Source organism: Laccaria bicolor, genomic scaffold (genome assembly GCF_000143565.1).
Source record: "Laccaria bicolor S238N-H82 LACBIscaffold_24 genomic scaffold, whole genome shotgun sequence".
In the NCBI taxonomy this organism is placed as follows: domain Eukaryota; kingdom Fungi; phylum Basidiomycota; class Agaricomycetes; order Agaricales; family Hydnangiaceae; genus Laccaria; species Laccaria bicolor.
Genome location: NW_001889895.1, coordinates 370,338 through 391,726, shown reverse-complemented (window position 1 = coordinate 391,726; position 21,389 = coordinate 370,338). Strand labels below are relative to the sequence as shown.

Sequence of the window (21,389 nt, the reverse complement as noted above, 5' to 3'; positions counted from 1 at the left end):
TCTGCTGATAGGCACGAAGAAGCAGACCATTGTTAATCCCGCGGGTTGTCGGGATAAAAGTGGGTGTTACGTCTTGCATTCCGGAAGGTAGCCAAGCGTAATGGACAAGTGGTTCTGGAATCAGTTGATTACATTCATTTCGAAGGGATGATTCGTCAGAGTCTGAGAGTCAGCGTATGAAATCATGATGAATGCAGAGTTTCTAGAATTCCTTTGCGTGCGTAGATACAAATCAAGTCCGGACATAGGACAGACCGAGGGTACTTTCATGCTTTGACGACCACCCCAAATTCTACGTATCGCGTTGCTGGGTCGGCGCTGCCTAATGTGACTTTTGAAAAAAGGACTGTAAGAGTCCCTCGCCGGTGGAGCATCAGAAGAACACTCACATAGGTCATAAAACTCTGCAGAACTGAGCTTGGGAATCGTATGTTCAGGCGATCCTACAGGAACGCCATGCCGCTAAGGTACCAAGAATCAAGAATCAGCCCCAAAGAAGGAAAGATAATCAACGAAGCGAAGCAGGGAAAGGTACGTTACCTGTGGATGAATCCTATGCACATCTCTCGCCTTAACTCCAAGAGCAGCAGCCGTTCTCTCCACACCAAGACCACGGAAATAAGTCTTGAACGCATCAGAATTGTCGTGGAACGCGTCTACTGATTCCATGATACGATACAAGCTCGGGGAGGTCTGGCCTTCTCTCCCTATTCGTCGCAAGTCTAGGTTCTGGCTTATGTATCAGCTTCAAAATTCATGCGAAAAGATAGAAACTGAGGTATGACACGAACCAAGGCCTTGGAGCAAGTGATCATCAGATCAGAGAGGTTAGGCGCAGCCGTCTCTGCGTGAAAGGCAAGTTCGTTGATTTGCATGAGCATCTCAGCGTGCGGGTTCTCCTTGTTCAACAACGGGATCCACAACTCGAGCGTATCATTAATCCTCAGATGCGGATCCACAATCAACCCCATATCGATCCTATCGAAGCATCCTCCTCCTCTTTGGAAAGCCTTGCCGAGTTTACCATCGCGAATCCTTTGAGGTATTGCGTCTCTGGGGAGCGTAGCTACCGTGATGTTGATGTTGAATTTCTGCACCCTCCTTGCGAATTCTTGGAATTGCGATTTGACGTGGAAGAAGAAGCAGCCCCAGATGTCGGTGGGTAGTGCGCCGTGTGCTAAGCCTGATTGTCGAAGATGGGAGACGGGCCAGCCTGAGAGGGGGTGTGCGACGTGTCGTGCGAACCATTCCCCCATATTTCCATGCATAAGTCTACACACCACATTTCAGTTTGTTAGTCGGGAGAAGAGGTGTATGGCACACTGACCGATTAGGCTGATCAAAATGAGCCGCATCCACATTAAAAGGGAGCAAAATCCCCGACTTGCGAAAATGGGTGATCCCAACCCGATGCTGCCCCTCCAAAGGAACCATAAACCGCTCCGCGAAATCCTCACGCTTCGGGTTCTGCATCACCTTTGCCATTTTGCGCTGGGCAGTCTTGAGCTTGTAATCCGAGACGTACTGCTCCAAGAACAGGCCCAACATCCACGCTTCGTGTACCGCTTCCAAAGTCCTACCGCCCCGAATGGGCAGCTTGGCATCGTACGTCTTGCCTTTATGCGCATCGTCGAACGGGTTCCCGTCGAGGCCTTCAAAGGCCCCGTAGATGGTGTGTATGCACCGGTAGAGGTAAGCCGCCATGGGTGTTGTGAGCGCTGCAGAGTACATCAAGTGCACTGCGAACTCTGCCGCTTCGTCGATGGGCAACTCGGGGTTTAGGAGCGCGTAGAGGACGAGGAGGGTGTGTCCTGCTTGAATCGTCTTTTGGTCGTGGTACAGGATATCCAGCGTTCCCGTGAAATCTTCCGGGAGGGAGTTGACTGTATGCACGAGGTTGCGGATGTCTCCTCCTTGATTGCCTGCCATTCATTCATTCATTCATTCATTTCAACACCCAACAAAGAAAAGGAATAACGTACGAGCAAAACAAATCTTATACCCCCTCCCAACCTCCCCCTCATTCCCCTCCAAATTCAAAAGATCAACAGGAGGCGTTTCGCCCCACAGCGTGATATTATAATTCGTGATTAAATGGCGGGGGACAGGGCTTTCAGGCTGTTCACCTACGAACTGGGGCTGCCTTTTCTCTTTGAACCATGCGGGGACCCACTGAGGCTGGGACGCGTCATCCGACTCGGAGTCGAGTAAGGGGCTTTGGCAGGTTTCTTTGCGGTGTTTTTTCCAGTGCTGTTTTTGGCATTCTGCGGAGCAGTACTAGGTAGCGTTAGGAGGTCGTATGATGAATGAGTGGGTGTGGATCGCGTACCTTGACAAGAAGACACTACGAAAAAAAACGCGTCAACATCACCTCACAGTCTCCAAAATATGTACTTCCGAACCCACCTGAGAACATACCAAAGTCCCAGGACTCATACACTGCACAAACGGACCCGACCCCGGCACCTGGCGTTTCAGATTCGCGCAAGGAACAGTGGTGAGTTGTTGGCCTGCCCTACCCGACCCAAGCGCACCGCTGAATTTAGGTGGGTTTTCTTGGGAGAGGTAGTCTTCTACGGTAGGCAAGTCGTTGGAGTCATTGTTGTTTTTGGTTAGGAGGTCTTTGAGCCGTGCAGAGATGGTTGGGCCGATGGGGACCGTGGCGCCGAGAGTGAGGTTAACCATGGGTGTGGTCAAGGTGTGGTCCAGAAAGACGCGTTTTTTTTCACTTATTTTACGTGCCATCATTGGCAATGCACGTCCCTAATATATAGTGCGTATGCAGGGTGGCAGACGGCAGACGGCAGGCAGGGTCACTTATTTATAAATGGACGTGGGCTTTTGGAGTGCGGCCTGCGGTGAAGGACCGTATGGGTATAGTTCATTTCCGTTACCTCGTTGAACAAACGAGGGCGCACAACCCAAAACGCGGACCAATCGAACACGCTCATCCATAAAAAAGAAAACACAAATATTCCATTAAGCTCTCCTCTAAAACCATTCCAAAACAACTATTCGTACAATCTACGTATTCTTCTTCCGTTCGCATGACCCTTCCATCTCGTGAATATGTCAGGCTTTGGGTATAGGGCGTAAAGGGGTTTGTTAGATGCCAGCCACCCGTTTTAGGCTAAGGGTGAGGGCAGGGGAGGAGGGGTTATTGTCGGTTGTGAGGGCTATTGTTGGTGGTGGGGGTTGTTGTTGTCGGTGGTGGGGGTACTTGTCAGTGGTGAAGGTTATCGTCGGTGGTGAGCGTTACTGTCAGTGGTGATGATACCTCCAAAGACGTTTGAGCTTTACGAGAAGGGGGTTCGCTGCGTCAGTGATATCGGCTGTGGCAGTAAGTAGGTGTGGAGCTTCTGTCAGTGAGATAGTTGTCGGTGGTGAGGGTTATTCGGCGGTGAGGAGTATTGTGGGTCATTGTCTGTCGGTTGTGATATATCTCCAAAGACGCCAGGCTTTAAAGGAGGATTCGTCGTGTTTGTGGTTATCGGCCGTGGGCGGTTAGTAGGTAAGGATACGGCAGATCAAGGGCGAGGATAGTGGAGGAGGGGTTATTGTCGATTGTCGGTGGTGAGGGATATTGTCGGTTGTGAGGGCTTCTGTCGGTGGTGATATTGTTGTCGGTGGTGAGGCTTCAGAGGAGGGTTCGTTGTGTCAGTGGTTATCGGCCGTGGGCGGTGAGTAGGCCAACCTAAGTCAGCACCAGTATACGGTAAACAAGGGGCAGTGGAGGAGGGGTTATTGTCGGTGGTGACGATATCTCCAAAGACGTTGAGCTCTCGAGGGAGGATTCGTCGTGTTAGTGGTTACCGGCCATGGGGGGGTGAGTTGGTAAGTATGATCCCCGCGCGATCATCAATCATCAAAGGAATGCCCGCCCTCGCATCCGCGAAAAGACGGTAAGTAGTGGCTTCACCACAAAAAAAACGACTAAGATCCCCTCTTCGCAAGGATCCTAGCCCGCGCCTTCTCCATCGACTCCCGAAGCTCAGGACTAGCCCACGCACCAGGCTCTTCAAATTCCTTCGAGCTGCTTGTCGGGAGCGCGCTCTCATACGAAAGACCACGCGAGTGGCTTCTCCTCGGTGTAACAGCAGAGGACGACGAGAGGGAGGAAGAAGGCACATCAAACCCTCCACGTCGTGGCGACGCGGATGGAATGGGTAAAGAAGAAGAAGGGGCAGCAAAAGAACGTCTGCCCCCTAAAGCGCGCTTCAAAGAACTAGAGCGCGATAGCGAACGGGGTTGGGGGTCCTCATCATCCCAAACACCCCTCCCATCATCCACCTCGTCCTCCTTCACATCACTCATAACCACCACTTCGCTCTGTAGGGCCCTTTTGCCTTCTTCGATGAGCATAGCGAGTTTATCACCGATCCAGTCCATCTGGTCTGCTACCGGGCCTTGTTCTTCTCCTTCTTCTTGTGCTTGTGCTTGGGGATGAGGAAAGCTGAACTCGGGCTGCGTGGGTGGGAATACCGCCGACGAAGAAGAGGCGGTATGGGGTGGTGTGGTGTAGGTGTGTGGGCGGACGCGGGGTCTCCGGTGGTGTGCGACCGGACGCTTGAGTGACGATACTTGTTGTCTTGATTTCCGAGAACGCGAGGGTGTAGTCGAGTTGGGTGTGGGTGTATTCGTGACCTGCACGACTCGGGTGTGTTGTTCGATTGGGGTCCATTCTTGTTGGTATGGTGGTGGTGGGGCTTCTTTGCCGCGATCTCTCCAGCTAAAAAAAAGGGTGGGCGTTAGATAAAATTGGATGGTGGGGAGGAGGGGAGGGGGTGCTTACAGGCGATAGACGGTGAGCCCTACAGCGGTGCCGATGAGCGCAGCGCTGAGGGCTGTTGACACGATCGAGCCTGCGAGGCCGCGGCGGCGTTTAGCGGGGGGGAGTTCTACGTGAAAGATGAGGATGAGGCGGTCCAGCAGCATCATGAATTGAAACAAGGAGAGCGATAAAGAAAAACGAAAATAGCAAGCGCAAAGAGTGTTTGGTGTGTATCTGAGAACCAACATCCACAACTCTGCGGTTCAAATACTCATCGCAGTGATAAACACGTGCGATACACAAGGCTTGCATCATGCAGCATGCATATGAAACGCAACAAGGGGGTTGAATTGAGAAATTCAATGGTCGATCAAACTTACCTGGCGTATCACTCATGGTGATGTCGTGGTATTCATGATGATCATTCGGCGTCATCAGCTGCTCCCTATACTTTGCCGGCGTGTCGAGATAACCAGCAGACGAGGCGAGTGTGGCAGTCGATCGACTGGGTTCAGCGAACGTGGGCTCCCAGCCTCTTTTCCTCGATGCTGGTGGTGGTGGTGTTGGTGAGAGCGAAGGACTCGGACTCGGAGATGGGCGTTGACGCGGACGGCGAGGACGCTTCTCATGAGTGTGTGTTCGGTCCTGGGCCGGTGGCAGTTCCGGAGGAGTGACAGGTGAAGCGGAGAATGGATTAGATAGGCCGGGAACGGATAGTTTAAATGTGAAGGGAAACATGTTCTGGTGAGGAAAGGAGAAAAAGTCGCGTTGGTTATCGACAGAGATGGAGAAGAGTCCATTCAACGACGGCCACCGTGACATTTCTATGTTTGTCCACAATAACAACACGTGCATATGGCCACTCGACCCTTATCTTTGAACTTCACAGTTACAGTACACCATCTGGACGCCTTGAGGTTTGATGGCAATCTGAAATCCGGCTTACAGGCATTGACAAATCATCTTCCTGCAGACACACATATGTACAAAACCATTCCAAGGCCTTTTCGGTTACGTCAACCTCGGGCAACGTTCAGTAATACCTTATGTTCGTCAATTACCTGTGCTGCTGTGCAGGCTATGATGATCTCGGTCTCAGGCCGAAGGACTCTCGTCCCACTGGCCCTAAAAAACACAGGCGCTTTCACGATTACCCATTCATATCCACTGGCCTAGGCTAGATTCAGGATAGCAACGGTCCCTCAACGTTCAACTGCCCGTTTCAACAATTCGGTACCGATTCCGACCAGATAGCGCACCTTTCATCTCGGTCATTTTCATATGTAGGCCAATCCTGCATCGTCTCAAAGGCATGTACCAACTAACCCTTCTTGCGTCATCTTAGGCCAAGTGGCTCAAGATGTCCGTCTGCTCGTCTGATTCCCGGGATATTCTTGTCATTGCGAAAACAAGCCACCACCTCGCATATCTTGCGTTCCGTTACCGACGTCATCGGCTCTTCCTCTCATAGACTGAAAGTCAGCTTCCCTCAAGATGTCCGTCTGCTGGTCTATCTCCCTTCTTGCAATCGCGGAAATACAAGCCTACCACCTCGCTCTCATCTGAAAATCAACTTCAATTTCTTGTACACAGAAAGCCACTGTAAGAAACAACCGCAAACTTTAACCTTCATCGTCAACACGCTCATCAACTATCGAAACAAACCCTTCCGGCGCCATTGCCCTTGAGGCAGTCGCATTATCGCCCCGGGGACCATGAATGTAGGTATCATACGCAACCACAATCCCTCTCCAAGCTGGATTCATAGGGTAGCAACGGTCCCTTGACGTTCAAATTCCCATTTGGAAATTCCGGTACCGATTCCAACCTCATCTCGGTCATTTTCATATGTAGGTCAATTCCGCATCGTCTCAAGAGTATGTAACTTACCCTTCTTGCATCATCTTAGGCCGAATATGACTCAAGAGGTTCCTTTGCAATTTCGAAAATACACGCCACTACCTCACATTCCGTTGGTGAACTACGAACGTCATTGGCTCTTTCTCTCTCCTGAAAGTCAACTTCCTGTACACAGAAAAGCTGTAAGAATCAATCTTCATCAACGCGCTCAGTTTTTTTTTTTTCGTCTATAGGTCAAGTTCCCTCATCAAACAAAAAGGGTACCAATGACGCATCTGTCCCTTCCGGCTCCGGCCCTTCAGGCAGTTGCATCACCGCCCTCGCAGTCAATCCGGGAACCAGGAATGTAAATATCACGGGCCAAGATGACGAAGCGCTTCCATCCACTGGCCTCCAGGCTGGGTTCATGGTACCTTCACGTTCAACCTCCCGTTTGGAGAATTTGGTACCGACTTCCGGCTTGATAGCGCAACTTTCATCCGGTCGTTTCACTATGTAGGTCAATCCTACATCGTCTCCAATCTATGTAACTAACCCTTTGCATCATCTTCAGTTAGGTCAAGTGGCAGTGAATATGACTCAAGATAACCTTTGCAGTTGCGGAAATGCACGCCACTACCTCACATTCCGTTGGTGAACTACAAACGTCATCGGCTCTTCCTCTCATCTGCAAGTCAGCTTCCTGTACACAGAAAGCTGTAAGAAACGATGCAACTAAACTTCGTCGTCAACACGCTCATTTTTTTTTTTCGTCTATAGGTTAATCCCCCGCATCAAACAAAAATGACTAAAAATGACGCAACTCCCCCTTCCGGCGTCATTGCCCCTCCGCCCCTCCAGGCAAGTTGCATTATCGCCCTCGCAGTCGAACAACTGGATATGTAGGTATCACACGCACCAAAATGATAGGCGTATTCATTCACTGTCTCCATCCACTTCGGGCATCCAGGCTGGACTAATAGGGTAGCAGCGGTACCTTGGCGTTCAACCTCTCGTTTGGAGAGTTTGGTACCAGTCCCGACCTGATAGCGCAACTCTTATCTAGGTCGCTTCGATATGTAGGTCAATCCTGCATCGTCTCAAAGGTATGTAACTTACCCTTCTTGCATCATCGTAGGCCAAGTGGCAGTGGTACAACTCAAGACGTCCGTCTTCTCGACTTACTTGCATTATCGCCCTCGCAGACGATCCGGATTTGAGGTCGTTTAGCCTGGTAATTTTACTCGTCAATTAGGCTTTTCATGACGTCGTTGACCAATCACCTCTCATGTCCTCGCCCCGCAGCCTCATTGCAAGATACGCACGGGATTGGCAACGGGCGTTTTACCCGTGCCTGGGAAGAGTCTATTAGACACATACCCGAAAGATACGGTCATGGGATGCTGAATTAGAATTTTCAGCGCAGCTGGACGTTATTTGTTTTAATCTGTACCAGTCACCAGACGATCCTCTCCCAACGCTTTGGCATCCCAATGCCCCGTTAAACAACCGCCACATAGAAGCTAGCCCATTTTCATCCCGTTGTACCACCTATACCCCACATTGTGGGGTCGCAACGTCCACACGTCTGCCAAAAGAACGCATCCCCAATTTTAAACCCGAATGCATATAATCCTCTGTGACAAGCCGTTCATCAGGAGATCCCTGCTTTGAACTGTCGTTGCAATGCCCGTCTCCGTTGGTACTACGATTCTTATGTTCAACGCATCTCTGACGCTCTTTGGCAGGTGTGCAAGAAACCATTTGCGGACGCTTCTGCTCTCCAATATGTAGCGAATGGTGCGCATAACCGCGATATATTTGGCAATGAAGATGGCGGACCCCCTTTGACTTGCGGCATCATGGCAATCACCAAGCACGATAGTGGAGGAACGAGTGCCAAGTCACCATGTACCGGATATGTCATTGTCACCGAGGGTGCGTTGGTACTGCATTTAAGGGAGAAGTTGGACTGACAATAGCCGCACTCATCCGTAGGTGAGCTATCCTTGGAAGATGCTGCCAAACCTGGAGACATCTCAATCTTGGAGCCTGGCAACGTTATCCGCATCGACAAAGGTACAACTATCACCTGGTCCTCCCGAACTTCGGGAAAAGGTACGTTGGGATTTATTACTGCGTAAGCTTGGTGTTCAAGTTGCTAACTTTTTAACTGGACAGCGATTTACGTTGGCCAATATGAATACGGGATGGACCAGAAGAAGTATCTGGTTTAAACGGCCCAGCTCATGTTTTCTCTTTCTGTCTTGCTGTGCTATCTGCTAGCCATGAACTTGATGTACGCCTGAAATATGATTCCTGTCGCCATGAGGCTTGGTTGTGAGCGCATTTAAACGCACTTGAACAAAAATAGACTAATGGTGGGATCCTAATCTCGGGGGGTCAACTTCAAGTAACGCACTGCTTGCCATTGAGGATTCAAAGCTTGTGTCTTACGGTACATAATTGTTTACTGGATGACTCCTCCATTTATTGCCTGCTGAACATTAGAAGTTTTGCAACTATTGTAGAAAATCCCAAGGTTTTCCAGAAACCCTGTAAATAAACCCCACATAGAAGCTCACTGTTATCCCTACCGTAAAACATCTCCATCCCACTGTCGCAGGGAACCATCCCCTCATGTCACGATCAAATATTTGAATCCTAACCTTTTGTTATTATACAGCACCTTGTCATCGCCCCATTCTGCCGATGTGTCTCGTAAGGGTTAGTCAGCGCCGTTACGCATCACCTGCAGCCGCTCTGAGCTTAGCCACTTTGTCTCTGGAATGAACCAATAACTGGCCAACCCCATAAGTGTGACTGCAGCGAATACAACGCCACCCTAGCACACGAGTGCAAAAAATAAAAATAAAGACCATTAGAAACGCGACAACAATGATTGCCCGACAACTTACAACGTTGACTGAGCTCGGAGTAACAGGAAATGTGAAGGGCGAGATAAAAACCTGGGCAAAGGGCGTACGTGTTAGTCATGTTGAATTAGAATCCCGGATGCACGAACCGCGAGGGCAAGCGCATTGAAAAGCGCTGCAGTCAGGTAGAATAACTTCCTGAAGCGCCCAAGGGAAAACCTGGAGCTCCGGAATGCGTCCGGCGTCACGGTTAGACGCAGGAGCCCGATGAGCCCGTAGCATGCAGCAAGCGGGATCGCCCCAGCGCTCATGAGTGATGTAAATGCGGACGAACTGGGGATGATCATGCACAGCATCACGGAGGAGAACACAAAGACGAATGTCACTGCGTTTTTCGGGCGGCCGTCTGGCGTGAGCGTCGAAATCCATGCCGACAGGGGCAATGCGCCGTCTCGCGCGATGGCAAAAATAAGACGCGAGGTGGCTAGAACGATTAAGGTGCCACCCTGTGACAATGCCGTCGTGTCAGGTTTGCAAACAATAGGTGGCCGACAATGGCAAGAACTTACGAAGAGCGCCGCTAGGGTCGCAATGCATGTCATGAACGTACAGCCAGCTCGTCCAAGTGCCAAAGCATAAATGAGCACAAACGGCTGTGGTGCGTGCAAAGAGAAGAGCTTCTCGAGGTTTGGAGTGCAAAAGAGGAAGAGAATCAATGTGACGAATCCACCTACGGAAGTTGCAACACAGCTCCTGAACAAGTTACGGGCAGTGACGACACTAATGGGGAGGACACACAGGGTGATAAAAATGTGATCGAAGCCAAATTTATCAAGTTTAACGTACTTCGCATTCTTTGTTTCCTCTGCAACGTGCCCAGTCGCGTCAAAGCCCATGCATGCAGATGCAGCGAAGAAGTACGATAGGATCCAATTCCATGCGGGCAGTGCACCCGTCCCATTGTCTGTTCCGTGATATATTAAGTACCCAGCTCAACGCATGTCAAATTTGGACATACTTGTGGCGAGAAATGCGTCGTGCACACTTCTGAACCCATACGTTTTGCTCACTCCAACTGGCAGCCAGATTAGACACAGCATGAAGTCTAAAAACATGATTATCATGGCGCCACGGAACAGAATAGGGTACCATCGGGCTGTAAACAGATTAATCATATTTTAGCAATGCAGTTCTCTGGTGAGAAAACTTGGAGAGTGGATGCAAGAAACACAACACGCACAGTGAAGATAGTTCGGAAGCACCGATAACAGAAGGAGTGATTCTGATACTATCCATACTACTACCCGCCACTTGATATTGTCGTTTGAAATGCCTCCAGGAAAGTTGAGGTCGTACACAGTAGCAAGGGAGAGAATGTAGTTTGCTGAAACCTGTCGCGTATGGATTAGTAACTTGATCTTTTAGTTGTAGCCCACCAGTATGAGGTACATACCTGACAAATGGTGCTAGTAGATGTCATCCAAGAAGTCGCGATCCACCATGCAGCGATAAATCTTCATGGAAAAAGTAATCGGCATGGACCGCGCAAAATACTATGACGATGCGTTTTGCATCCGGTGCTTACCCAATGAATCGCCCATACTTCCTACCGGCCGCTTGGGCAGCCCAGATATATATGCTGCCGCTAACAGGGAGCGCAGAGCATATCTCTGCTAGGACAGCAGCAGTGATCGACATAAAGACACTTGAAACAAGGAAAGATGTCCACATTGCGAGTGGCCCACCAGCGAGGAGGCCAAGAAAGAAGAGCAGCCTATAAAAGCTCATAGTTTCCCGCAAACAGTCATGGATTAAGTGCTCACCGAACGCTGGAAAGATAATTGGTGACGCAAAAACTTGAAATAAAACTTTCCAAGATGCCTAATGATCGGAGGAATTGCTACCAAATATCAGCCGGGCGCTGGGAGGGTGGAGGCTATTCGCGCTCTGCGCACCTGGTTGTATCCGAGGCGTTTCTTTGCGTGGAGGTAAGTTAGATAACTTAGTACATGAACATCAAGCAGTGGGAGGATTGTGGAGCCCGCCGCCAAGGGAGGGACGGGGAACTCAAAAACGGAAACAGACCATCTGTTGCTCATCAAAGTCGACGACAGTTTCCGCCTTTTCAGAGTCGTCCAAGTTATTCTGAGGTATCATTTTTACGAGGGGAAGACGATGGTCGTGATGTAGGCCTTAGATTGCTCACTGAGTTAAAGAGGAATCCGACCTGCGAGGCGTCCCCTACTCAGCAGGTCTAATCAAGGTTTAATCGTATTCAGATGCCACATATCGATAACTCTGATGGGATCATTTCTAGTCGCCGATAACTTGAACAGCCGGGTCTAATAATAGATCTGGCGTCTCTGAGGCCTCGTTCTGGGGATGCCCCAGCTAATGCAGGTCTTGCACAGTCACACGGCCTCTGGAGATCTTCTAAAAACGACGCCGTGAATTACAGTTGCCCAATCTATGTTCCCATGATAGTTTTCCCATCAAGGTCAGATGTTACAAATAATTGAAAAGGTCGGTCCGAATTACCTATACCCAACCGATTTTGGGGTCGAGACGTCTTGCACATGTCTGCCAAAAGAACGCTAAGCGAATGAATAAAGACCTTTGTGACAAGACATTCATCAGAAAACCCCTGCTCTGAACTGTCTTTGCAATGCCCATCTCCGTTGGTACAACAATTCCCATGTTCAACACAATTCTGAAGCTCTTGTGCAGGTGTCCAAAAAAGCATCCGCGAACGTTTCTGCTCTCCAACATGTAAAGCATGGCGTGCACCACCGTGACATATTTGGCAATGAAGACGACGGACTCCCTTTAACTTCCGGTATAATGACAGTTACCAAGCACGACAGTGGAGGGACGACTTTCAAGACACCATGTCTCTCACATATCATTGTCACGGAGGGTGCGTGATACTGCATGCAAGGGAGAAGTTGGATTGACAATATCTGTAGGTGAGATATCCGTTGAAGATGCTGCCAAACCTGGAGACATCTCAGTCTTGGAGCCTGGCGACGTTATACGCGTCGACAAAGGCACGACTATCACCTGGTCCTCCCCAACTTCGGGAAAAGGCACGTTGGGATTTATTACTTCATATGCTTGGTGTTCAGATTGCTAACATTTCAACTGGACAGCATTTTACGTTGGCCAATATCAATTCGGGAGTGACCAGAAGAAGAATACTGTTTAAACGGCCCAGCTCATGTTTTCTCTTTCTGTGATTCTGTGTGCTATTCGCTAGCCATGAACTTCATATGCACTTGAAATATGATTCCTATCGCCATGAAGCTTGGTTATGAGCTAGCCACAGCATTTTATAGCGCGTGAATGTCCGCAAATCTGAAAACGTTGTGGTATTTCTTCCAAGTGAAATGTAAATACCTCGATACTCCTTCGTGGTTTCTAAGTTTTGCACGGGCGCCTTGGCTGATTGTGCTGGACAGTTCTTCGGGAATAATGCAACGATTTGTGTATGGCAGATGGTTGACGTACTTTTGCAGGGCTGAATAAAAAGGAAATTAATTGGTCGCCATTTCAGAAGATGCCAGAACAGCAGAGTCGGTTTCGATTTCTGGCAGCAGATGAGAGCCCGTCTTGACATGTGAGACAAGCATCAGCTTCAAAACAGGGGATCTCATTAATGATAGAAGATTCTTCCCTCAGTCACAAATTTGGAACGTTATCTTGAAAAAAAGAAAGAATAAAAGGCATAAGATATTCGACATACAGTCTCTACTTACAGAAACGCGGCATCGTCCAAAAGTGCCGTGCTCAGAACTTCGAAAAAGCATGTCGTTTTTTCGAACTTCAAGATAATCCGGTAGACATCGGGGCGAAGGACACATTGTTGAAACGGAATCCCATATGTCACCAACGGATGGTGACGATGACGGTGATTCTGACAATGGTGCACCGTTAAGTGCTTCTGCAAGTAAAAGAGTGTTTTTCCAAGAGAAAGCTGGGAATGAATGAGTAGTAAGTTCCACGGGTACATCTCGCGACAAAAGGTTAGAGACTGCAGTATGCGGGTGTCCAATCTTGTGAAAATTGATCCTGGAATACGGAGGTCATGCCGTGCTGACTTACTCGGGTTGAGCATGTTGTGCCAGTTCGCGAACGACGTTAAGAGTAAGAGCCGAAAGCACAGTTTTGAAATCAGAGGGTGGAAGGCATCATGGTCGAAGGTAACCAGACGGAAACCACACTACAATGAAGGGGTTATCAAACCTGGCAAATAAATTATTTCAACAACACATATATGGGTAACACGCACAACAACAAAAGACTGAGCTTTCAAAAGAATACTCTAAATCAGATACCAAAAGCTCAGCAGCTCGGTCGCCCACATTCTCCACCTCCAAGATGGCACTCTCCTTCTTCACATCCACATAAGCCCCATCCCCCTCTCTCAACTCCACCTCATCCCCGCCCTTGGTGGTAAGCTTCACAGTAGCGCCGGTCGCCTGTTGCGCGTTATACCCACTCGTCTGAATAACCTGCACATAGGCCTTCTTCCCCTGCAAAGGCTTGCTCAGCGCCTTGCCCGTCCCAAGGATCGACGCATAAAGGGTTAACGGGCTGTGAACAGGGGCCGGACCCTCGCCCTCCCTCGTATCCCTGACGCCATCCGCCCACACGAGTGCTACGACTTTGGCCCACTTGTCCGTCTTCTCCTCGTCGGTGAAGTGACGCGTGAAGTACTTGGGCTGAAGACGCGCTGTGGTCGGGAAAGACCAAATCTGCAGGAGGTGCACTTCGTCGTCTCCGTGCGCTTTTTCAGAGTGGGATATGCCAGTGCCGGCGGAGGTCAGTTGGATGTCTCCGCGTTTGAGGATCTCGGTGTTGCCCATGGAGTCTTTGCTGAGGTCATTGGATTAGATAGGGTGGCGGGGTAGATGGAGAAAACTACGTACTGTTCGACTTCGCCGGAGACAATGTATGAGAATATGTCGAATTCGCGGTGTGAGTGGGTTCCGAACCCTGTTTGTGGTGCGACGCGGTCTTCGTTGGAGGAGTGACAGGTGGAACGGAGAATGGATTAGATAGGCCTGGAACGGATAGTTTAAATGTAAAGGGAAACATGTTTTGGTGAGGAAAGGAGAAAAAGTCGCGTCGGTTATCGATAGAGATGAAGAACCAAGGCCACGGTGACATTTTCTATGTTTGTTCCACAATAACAACACGTGTATATCGCCACTCGACCCTTATCTTTGCCCTTCGCCAACTTCACAACCATCTGGAGGCCTGAGGTTTGACGTCAATCTGGGATCCGGCTTACAGGCATTGACAAATCATCTTCCTGCAGATATGCATATGTTCAAAAGTATTCCGGTTACGTCAATCTCGGGCAACGTTCTGCAGCAATATCTGATGTTCAACTACCTGTGCAGCCTATGATCTCGGCTTCAGATTTCAGTACTCCTCGTCCCACTGGCTCCCCAAAGACACAGTCTCAGAAACCAGGAATGGATCAGGCGCTTTCATGATCATCCATCCGCATCCACCGATAGCAACGGTCCCTCAACATACAACCTCCCATTTGGAGGATTCGGTACCCATTCCGACCTGATAGCGCAACTTTCATCTCGGTCATCTTCATATGTAGGTCAATCTTGCATCATCTTAAAGGCATGTACATAACTAACCCTTCTTGCGTCATCTCAGGCCAAGTGGCAGTGATACGACTCAGGATGTCCGTCTGCTCCTCTGATTCCCGGAAAATTCTTGCAATTGCCGCGGTCCTTTGGTAAAACTACAAACGTCATCGGCTCTTTCCCTCATTTGAAAGTCAGCTTCCTGTACGCTGTAAGCAACGACCGCAACTAATTTTCATCGTGAACACGCTCAGGTTTTTTCGTCTATAGGTCAAATTTTCTTCATCGAACAAAGACTACAAATGACGCAACTAATTCTTCCGGCGTCATTGCTCCTCCGGCGGTTGCATTATCGCCATCGCAATCGATTCTAACGTTCAACCTCCCATTTGGATGATTCGGTACCGATTCCGACCTGAGAACGCAACTCTCATCTCGGTCATTTTCATATGTAGATCAATCCTACATCATCATAAATGTATTCCACTTACCCTAATTGCATCAAGTGCCAATGAATATGACTCAAGATGTCCGTCTGCTCGTCCCGGGATATTTTTGCAATAGCGGATATACAAGCCACCACCCCGCATGTCTACCGACGTCATCGGCGCCTTCCTGCACACAGAAAGCCACTGTAAGAAACGACGCAACTAGCCTCAAGCCTTTTCGTCAACGCGCTCAGTTTTTTTTGGACATCTATAGGTCAAGTTCCCGCATCAAAAAAAAGGCTACAAATGACGCAACTGACCTTTCTCCTCTGGTCCTTCGTCCATTCAACGACGGACTCTTTGCCACATTCCTATATTTGTCCGCACGTGCATATTGCCACTCGACCCGTAACTTATGTTTGTGATGAGTCGCTTATCGCCAACTTCACATTCTCATAGGGACACCATTTGGAGGCCTTGAGGTTTGACGTCAATCTGAAATCCGGTTTACACGCAATGACAAATCATTTTCCTGCAGACATACGTAGGTTCAAAAGCACTCCAGCGTCTTTTAATACGTCAACCTCGGGCAACGTTGCAATAATCCCTTACTCAATTACCTGCACAGGCTACCATCTCGGCCCCAGGCCAAAGCACTCACGTCGCATTGTCTCCCAAAAAATGCAATCTCGAAAGCCAGGAATGGACGAGGCGCTTTTATGATCATCCACTGGCCTCTGCGGTACCTCAACGTTTCACCCCATGCTTGTAGAATTCGGTACGATTTTGGCGGCATGGAGGGAATAACAAAACATGTGGAGTGGGATTGGAAGGAGGAAAAGATCCATACGTGTACAAGTAATGGTAACAAGACTCAATAGAAAAACATATTTGCCACTGTGCACCAGGCCCAAGTCCAACATATCCCTACAATTGCGACAATTCCATCTCGTCAACTTCTTGATAGACAAAGGAACTACTGTTTGCCTCGTCAACTTCATTGTCAAGGAAACTGAGGTCAACGAGTTGATCGCAAATAAATGAAAGCAAGCCCCGTTCACTAGTGGGTTGTTGGATCTGCTCCCTAATTTTCGGATATTCATTGTGGCAGGCCTTCCGTATTTTCTTCTGCTGCATAGAGTGGGCTAGTCCAAGGAATGAAATTGGTTTGATTCCTAAAGAGAGTCTCAGAAAAGATGGGAAAAAAAAGAAGGAATCCGGAAATGCTACCAAACACAATTTGGAGGATGGTACTTCCAAATATTGCCGCAAAAACACCCGTTAGGAAGGTCCATAAACCTCCAACTTGGGCAAAGCCTTGTAGAACGGACCTGCTTCTATAATCCTGCAACATCCTTGTTTCTGAGAAATCATATGACATGAACACACGGAAGGTGGAGATATTGGGACTCTGCTGAATGAGAGGAATTTCTGGTGCTAAAGGATCAGGATATACACTGAGCATCCGTGATAGCAAAATAGTTTCATAAGACTGTGAAAGAACAAAGCTGTGGTCAATAATAAATGGAAATTTAACTCCAGCATGATACTCACATCAAACAGACTTGCAAAGGCAGACAGGCGAGGACTTTTTAACAGCTGACGCAAGTCCCAGGTGACAACACCAACCAGGTTGACCCCCGGAAGTATTGTGGTGCTGACTGTTCTGTCAACCACAGTCTGAGTATCATTGGTGAGACCAATCATGATCTGCACAGAGTTTTTAAATGCGTTGCTTATTGTGCCAACTGGATGGCCCATGCTGGTAAAGTTGACGGTTATGAGAAGGTTTGGTAAACTTGACATGAAGAGAGGCAATCCCATGTCTGCATGAAAAAATAAAAGCCCTGTTACATGTGCACATTGGGAAAAAAAATATGAGCCTGCCTGGCACTGAGATTAGCTGTGAATAACAGTGGAATGTGTCGATTTGAATAAAAGGTCTATTGGGTAAGAGGTATGTTGCCAGTGGATTATGAAGGCATGGTGAATTGCTTTGAAGATCTTCAAATTGTCAATGATATCAGAAGTGATACTTCAAGATGTGTGGATGGATCAAACTGACCCACACCACTCCACAATGGTATTACATTGGCTATACTTGAAACATCTTCTATGATATATGTTGGAGTGGCCTAAACAATATCTCTTTCAGATATGTCTAAGAGACATTTGAACAGAATGATGCATACCAGGATCACATTCCATGCCAATGTGTCACCTACCAAAAGCCAAGGTAGTTCAAGTGAACGGAAATCTTTTGTTGGTGTAATGCGAGTTTCTTGAATGGGACCTAGAAAAACATTGATGACCAAGGAGGAGAGAAGTGTAAGAATCAAGATGGTTGCAAATAATCCTCTTGATAATAGGAGTGTATTGGTCTCTCCACTATAAATTGTTAGACTAGATTTTTAAATACTCTTTAGACATCACTAACCTGAAATGTTTCCTCCATACTGCATGGCCAAACAAGACATTGTAAGGTTTAGAAACTTCTTGTCCCAAAAAGTTTGGAGTTGTTGAGCTCCAAACATGTTGAGTGATGTAGAGAGCCACACATCCTACCCAAATGAGCACTTCAAGCAACAGGCTGATGAAGATGACCCAGGCTAGAATAGTATACAGGGTCACTGATGTGTATGACCATGGATTGATTGACCCTAGTTCTGTCATGTAAGCTGCAATATCTACAGCCATATTCAAGTAAGTTGAGGTATAAAAAAGTTAAACATACTTGTGATTTCAAAGAACAGGGCAGGAAGATCGGCAAAGCCATATTCAAACTCCAAATTAAGGCAGCTAAAAGTTCTGGAATTAGTCTGACAGAACAACCTGAAAATTATATTGACAACTATACCTGACCAGATGATGCAGTATAATAAACACAAGCATTGAAAACCAAACAAAATCTGGTGGGTTCAAGTGTTGCCATACAGAAGGGAGCAATCCCATGCATGCCAAAGATGAAAGGAGGACAACTCGTAGAAGAAAATTTCTTCCAGAAACTGCAAATTTCATTTGAGTCGATGTCATATAATATTTGGTGGACATATTTGGCATAGTGGTTCCACTAGAATAATCAAATAAGAAAATTTCTAACGTCTTTAGAAGCTCACTCACTTTAAAAATGTGATAGATGTAGATCTACCAAACATAATTTGGTAGGGTTTAAGACTGTCTTCTGAAGTGAGAGCTCGATGCTGCAATAAAACATGGTGTTGAGAGAGATAAAGGATCAAAGATCCCATTCGAAGAAGTGCTTCAAGGAGGAGAAAGATTGCAAGAGCACAGTAAATGACTAAGCAATTTTTGACTGGTGGTCGCTGCCCATAATGCCATATAGGACTTGATGTCAAGTCTCTCTGTGTGAGAGTAAGCCCTTCCACTGTAGGCATGGATTTGATGATGAATGGAATATAATATCCAATACCTAATATCATAAGTCAAGTGAGGGTTACTGCTCATTTGTAGTGATCAATGAGATGATAACGTACCTGCTACTTCAAGCAGCAGAAGTGGCAGGTCAAAAAGTCCATAAACTGGGTCCAGGTTGAGTGTCCTACAAAAAATGAGGATAGCCAACTGAATTGATTCAAAACTTACAAGAGAAAATGGTGAACTAAAATAAAACTGACCACACCCAGCGCAAACCAATGCTGAGGTCTAATTGGCGCCTGTCTGTAAGCCCAAACAAATGGGCCGGAGAAGAGGAGTAACAGTGAGGCTATGCATAATGGAACCACAAATCGCAGAAGATAAATTCTGGCCGAGAGCATTAAGGGCGGCTTCGTGGGCATTGCAAGTTGCGATAAATGTCGTAGACGTAGGCTTGAAAATTGTCACAGCAAAGTTGGTGAACTTGTCAGGAGAGGAAGCAAAGAATGAGGGCGCCATATTAGACATGTTGACAGATCATAAAGGGTGCACATGAGGGAGGCTATACGGGCGTGTTGGTCTCGTGTCCGTAGAATCCCCCTGAGATCCAAATGCAGAGAGGCGTTTCCCATGAGAGTGGGAAAGCGTGAGGCAAAGATTCCTTGGAAAGGCGTATCGCGCTTGTTCTTCTCATGTCAGATTAGGCTTCAAAGTACTCATGCGTCCAATGTCCCTCTAATTCCGCATTATCTTGAGACATCATGGTCCGAGTCGGGACTCGGACCGCTATGATTTCAGATTGATTAGATAGTGTCTACTGGCTTTGTCCATCTTTTTTCATCTCCAGAGCATCCCTGGTACGTAGTTTTGCTTAGCCACACTTGAGAGCTTGACCTACCGCAATTCTGTGAACCAGCTGGTCTAAATACACGTTTCGCTTCCACAATCTGGTGATTGTGCAGCAGCCGACAACGTGCAAAAGTCAGGTCTTCGTCAACGGCGTTGCCAGCTGCACTAGAGACAACTTGAGTGCTATTTAACAACGACGATCACATTTCTATGTTTTTCCACAATATCAACACGTGCATATCACCACTCCGAGTACTGGACCCTTATCCTTCCCTTCGCCAACTTCACAGTACACCATCTAGAGACCTCGAGATTTGACGTCAATCGGAAATCCAGCTTACAGGCATTGACAAATCATCTTCCTGCAGACGTTACATATGTCCAACGCCTTTTCGGTTGCGTGAACTTTGGGTAACGTTTCGTCATAGCTGATGTTCATCGATGCATCACCTGTGCAGAAGGACTCACGTCCCACTGCACTGGCACCCAGAACACAATCTCAGAAACCAGCAATCTGAATATCATACGCGAGGCGCTTCATTCATCCCCACCCACGCCTCCGCGACCACGGTGGGCGGATTCAATAGGGTAGCAACGGTCCTGTACATCCAACCTTCAATCTAGAGAATTCGGTACCGATTCCGATGTTAGCGCAACTCATCTCGGTCGTTTTCATATGTAGGTCATTCCTGCATCGTCTCAAACGTCCGTATTGACAATTCCAGAAAAGGGGGCAACGGCGAGAAAGAAGCTTGTCTTGTCAATGTCGGCTTGAATTGTTTCTGTAAGACACAAAACCGCTTGAACTAAACTTCATTTTCAACACGCTCAGGTTTTTTTTTCAACCATAAGTAAAGTTTGTCACATTGAACAAAGGCTCAAATGACGCAACTAACCCTTCTGGCCCCATTGCTTCACTGGCAGTTGCACTATGGGCGCCTTCGCAGTCGATCCGGGAATCAGGAATGTATATCTTACGCGTACCAAAATGACGAGGCTCTTTCGTCCACCCCACGTTCAACCTCCCGTTTGGAGAATTCGTTACCAGTTCCGACCTGATAGCGCAACTCTCATCTCGATCATTAGGTCAATCCTGCTTCGTCTTTAACGTATGTAATTGACCATCTTAGTAGTGGGTACTTCCCCGATGCCCAGGGCATTATTGCTTGTGGCGGTCCTTTGGTAAACCACGGACGTCATCGGCTTTTCCTCTCATCTGAAAATCAACTTCAAATTCCTGTACACGGAAAGCAACTGTAAGAAACAACCGTAACGAACCTTCATCGTCAACCCGCTCAGGTTTTTTTTTGTCTATAGGTCAATATCCTGCATCAAACAAAAAGACTACAAATGACGGAACTACCTCTCTCAGGTCCTTAAGGCAATTACATTTGCGCCCTCGCAGTCGATCCGGGAACCAGGAATGTAAATTTCACACGCAACCAAAATGACGAGGTGCTTTCATCCATCCACCTACTGGCCTCCAGGTTGGATTCATGGGATAGCGACGGTACCTTCACGTTCAACCTCCCGTTTGAAGGACTCGGTACCGACTCGGACCTGATTGCGCAACTTTCATCTCGGTCGTTTTAATATGCAGGTCAACTCTACATCACTTCCAACGCATGTCATCAACCCTTCT

At 47.9% G+C, this 21,389-nt stretch overlaps 8 protein-coding genes across 8 annotated transcripts; 3 read left to right on the top strand and 5 right to left on the bottom strand.

Moving 5' to 3' along the window:
* Positions 1–120: 120 nt before the first annotated feature.
* Positions 121–2,685, bottom strand: LACBIDRAFT_303545 (uncharacterized protein; the record flags this gene model as incomplete). Its single annotated transcript, XM_001884082.1, has 7 exons — positions 121–462; positions 541–729; positions 792–1,272; positions 1,328–1,922; positions 1,983–2,277; positions 2,330–2,344; positions 2,407–2,685. 7 exons carry the CDS (start codon positions 2,683–2,685, stop codon positions 121–123), a joined length of 2,196 nt encoding a protein of 731 aa, XP_001884117.1.
* A 1,248-nt stretch (positions 2,686–3,933) lies between these two features.
* LACBIDRAFT_329942 (uncharacterized protein) lies at positions 3,934–5,509 on the bottom strand (the record flags this gene model as incomplete). Its single annotated transcript, XM_001884081.1, has 3 exons — positions 3,934–4,729; positions 4,793–5,027; positions 5,152–5,509. 3 exons carry the CDS (start codon positions 5,507–5,509, stop codon positions 3,934–3,936), a joined length of 1,389 nt encoding a protein of 462 aa, XP_001884116.1.
* A 2,787-nt stretch (positions 5,510–8,296) lies between these two features.
* Positions 8,297–8,847, top strand: LACBIDRAFT_303543 (uncharacterized protein; the record flags this gene model as incomplete). Its single annotated transcript, XM_001884172.1, has 4 exons — positions 8,297–8,308; positions 8,359–8,548; positions 8,609–8,728; positions 8,792–8,847. The coding sequence occupies 4 exons, from the start codon at positions 8,297–8,299 to the stop codon at positions 8,845–8,847; spliced, it is 378 nt and encodes a 125-aa protein (XP_001884207.1).
* A 491-nt stretch (positions 8,848–9,338) lies between these two features.
* LACBIDRAFT_185515 (APC amino acid permease) lies at positions 9,339–11,377 on the bottom strand (the record flags this gene model as incomplete). Its single annotated transcript, XM_001884080.1, has 10 exons — positions 11,310–11,377; positions 11,072–11,260; positions 10,940–11,000; positions 10,727–10,877; positions 10,505–10,642; positions 10,333–10,450; positions 10,056–10,266; positions 9,636–9,992; positions 9,529–9,579; positions 9,339–9,455 (listed from the first exon to the last, which is right to left on the bottom strand). The coding sequence occupies exons 2-10, from the start codon at positions 11,215–11,217 to the stop codon at positions 9,339–9,341; spliced, it is 1,350 nt and encodes a 449-aa protein (XP_001884115.1). The 5' UTR covers positions 11,218–11,260; positions 11,310–11,377.
* Positions 11,378–12,130: 753 nt separating this feature from the next.
* LACBIDRAFT_303541 (uncharacterized protein) lies at positions 12,131–12,788 on the top strand. The gene is made up of 4 exons (XM_001884171.1): positions 12,131–12,163; positions 12,214–12,403; positions 12,453–12,572; positions 12,636–12,788. Exons 1-4 carry the CDS (start codon positions 12,152–12,154, stop codon positions 12,689–12,691), a joined length of 378 nt encoding a protein of 125 aa, XP_001884206.1. The 5' UTR covers positions 12,131–12,151; the 3' UTR covers positions 12,692–12,788.
* Positions 12,789–13,805: 1,017 nt separating this feature from the next.
* LACBIDRAFT_146783 (uncharacterized protein) lies at positions 13,806–14,509 on the bottom strand (the record flags this gene model as incomplete). The annotated part of the gene is made up of 2 exons (XM_001884079.1): positions 13,806–14,361; positions 14,415–14,509. Coding segments are annotated over 2 exons (651 nt in total), but the record flags the coding sequence as incomplete, so codon positions are not given.
* A 203-nt stretch (positions 14,510–14,712) lies between these two features.
* Positions 14,713–16,419, top strand: LACBIDRAFT_303539 (uncharacterized protein). The gene is made up of 7 exons (XM_001884170.1): positions 14,713–14,750; positions 14,807–14,824; positions 14,892–15,102; positions 15,166–15,306; positions 15,366–15,546; positions 15,602–16,005; positions 16,062–16,419. The coding sequence occupies exons 2-3, from the start codon at positions 14,809–14,811 to the stop codon at positions 15,068–15,070; spliced, it is 195 nt and encodes a 64-aa protein (XP_001884205.1). The 5' UTR covers positions 14,713–14,750; positions 14,807–14,808; the 3' UTR covers positions 15,071–15,102; positions 15,166–15,306; positions 15,366–15,546; positions 15,602–16,005; positions 16,062–16,419.
* A 203-nt stretch (positions 16,420–16,622) lies between these two features.
* LACBIDRAFT_303536 (uncharacterized protein) lies at positions 16,623–19,320 on the bottom strand (the record flags this gene model as incomplete). Its single annotated transcript, XM_001884078.1, has 11 exons — positions 16,623–17,015; positions 17,078–17,349; positions 17,411–17,527; positions 17,589–17,658; positions 17,716–17,911; positions 17,961–18,201; positions 18,258–18,322; positions 18,381–18,593; positions 18,644–18,953; positions 19,018–19,105; positions 19,159–19,320. 11 exons carry the CDS (start codon positions 19,318–19,320, stop codon positions 16,623–16,625), a joined length of 2,127 nt encoding a protein of 708 aa, XP_001884113.1.
* Between the last annotated feature and the right edge of the window lie 2,069 nt (positions 19,321–21,389).

What these genes read in the sequence shown, in the direction of transcription:
- LACBIDRAFT_303541 (XM_001884171.1), top strand. An exon ending in ACATATCATTGTCACGGAGG is followed by an intron (nt 12,404 to 12,452) that starts GTGCGTGATACT and finishes CAATATCTGTAG; the next exon opens with GTGAGATATCCGTTGAAGAT. An exon ending in CTCCCCAACTTCGGGAAAAG is followed by an intron (nt 12,573 to 12,635) that starts GCACGTTGGGAT and finishes TCAACTGGACAG; the next exon opens with CATTTTACGTTGGCCAATAT.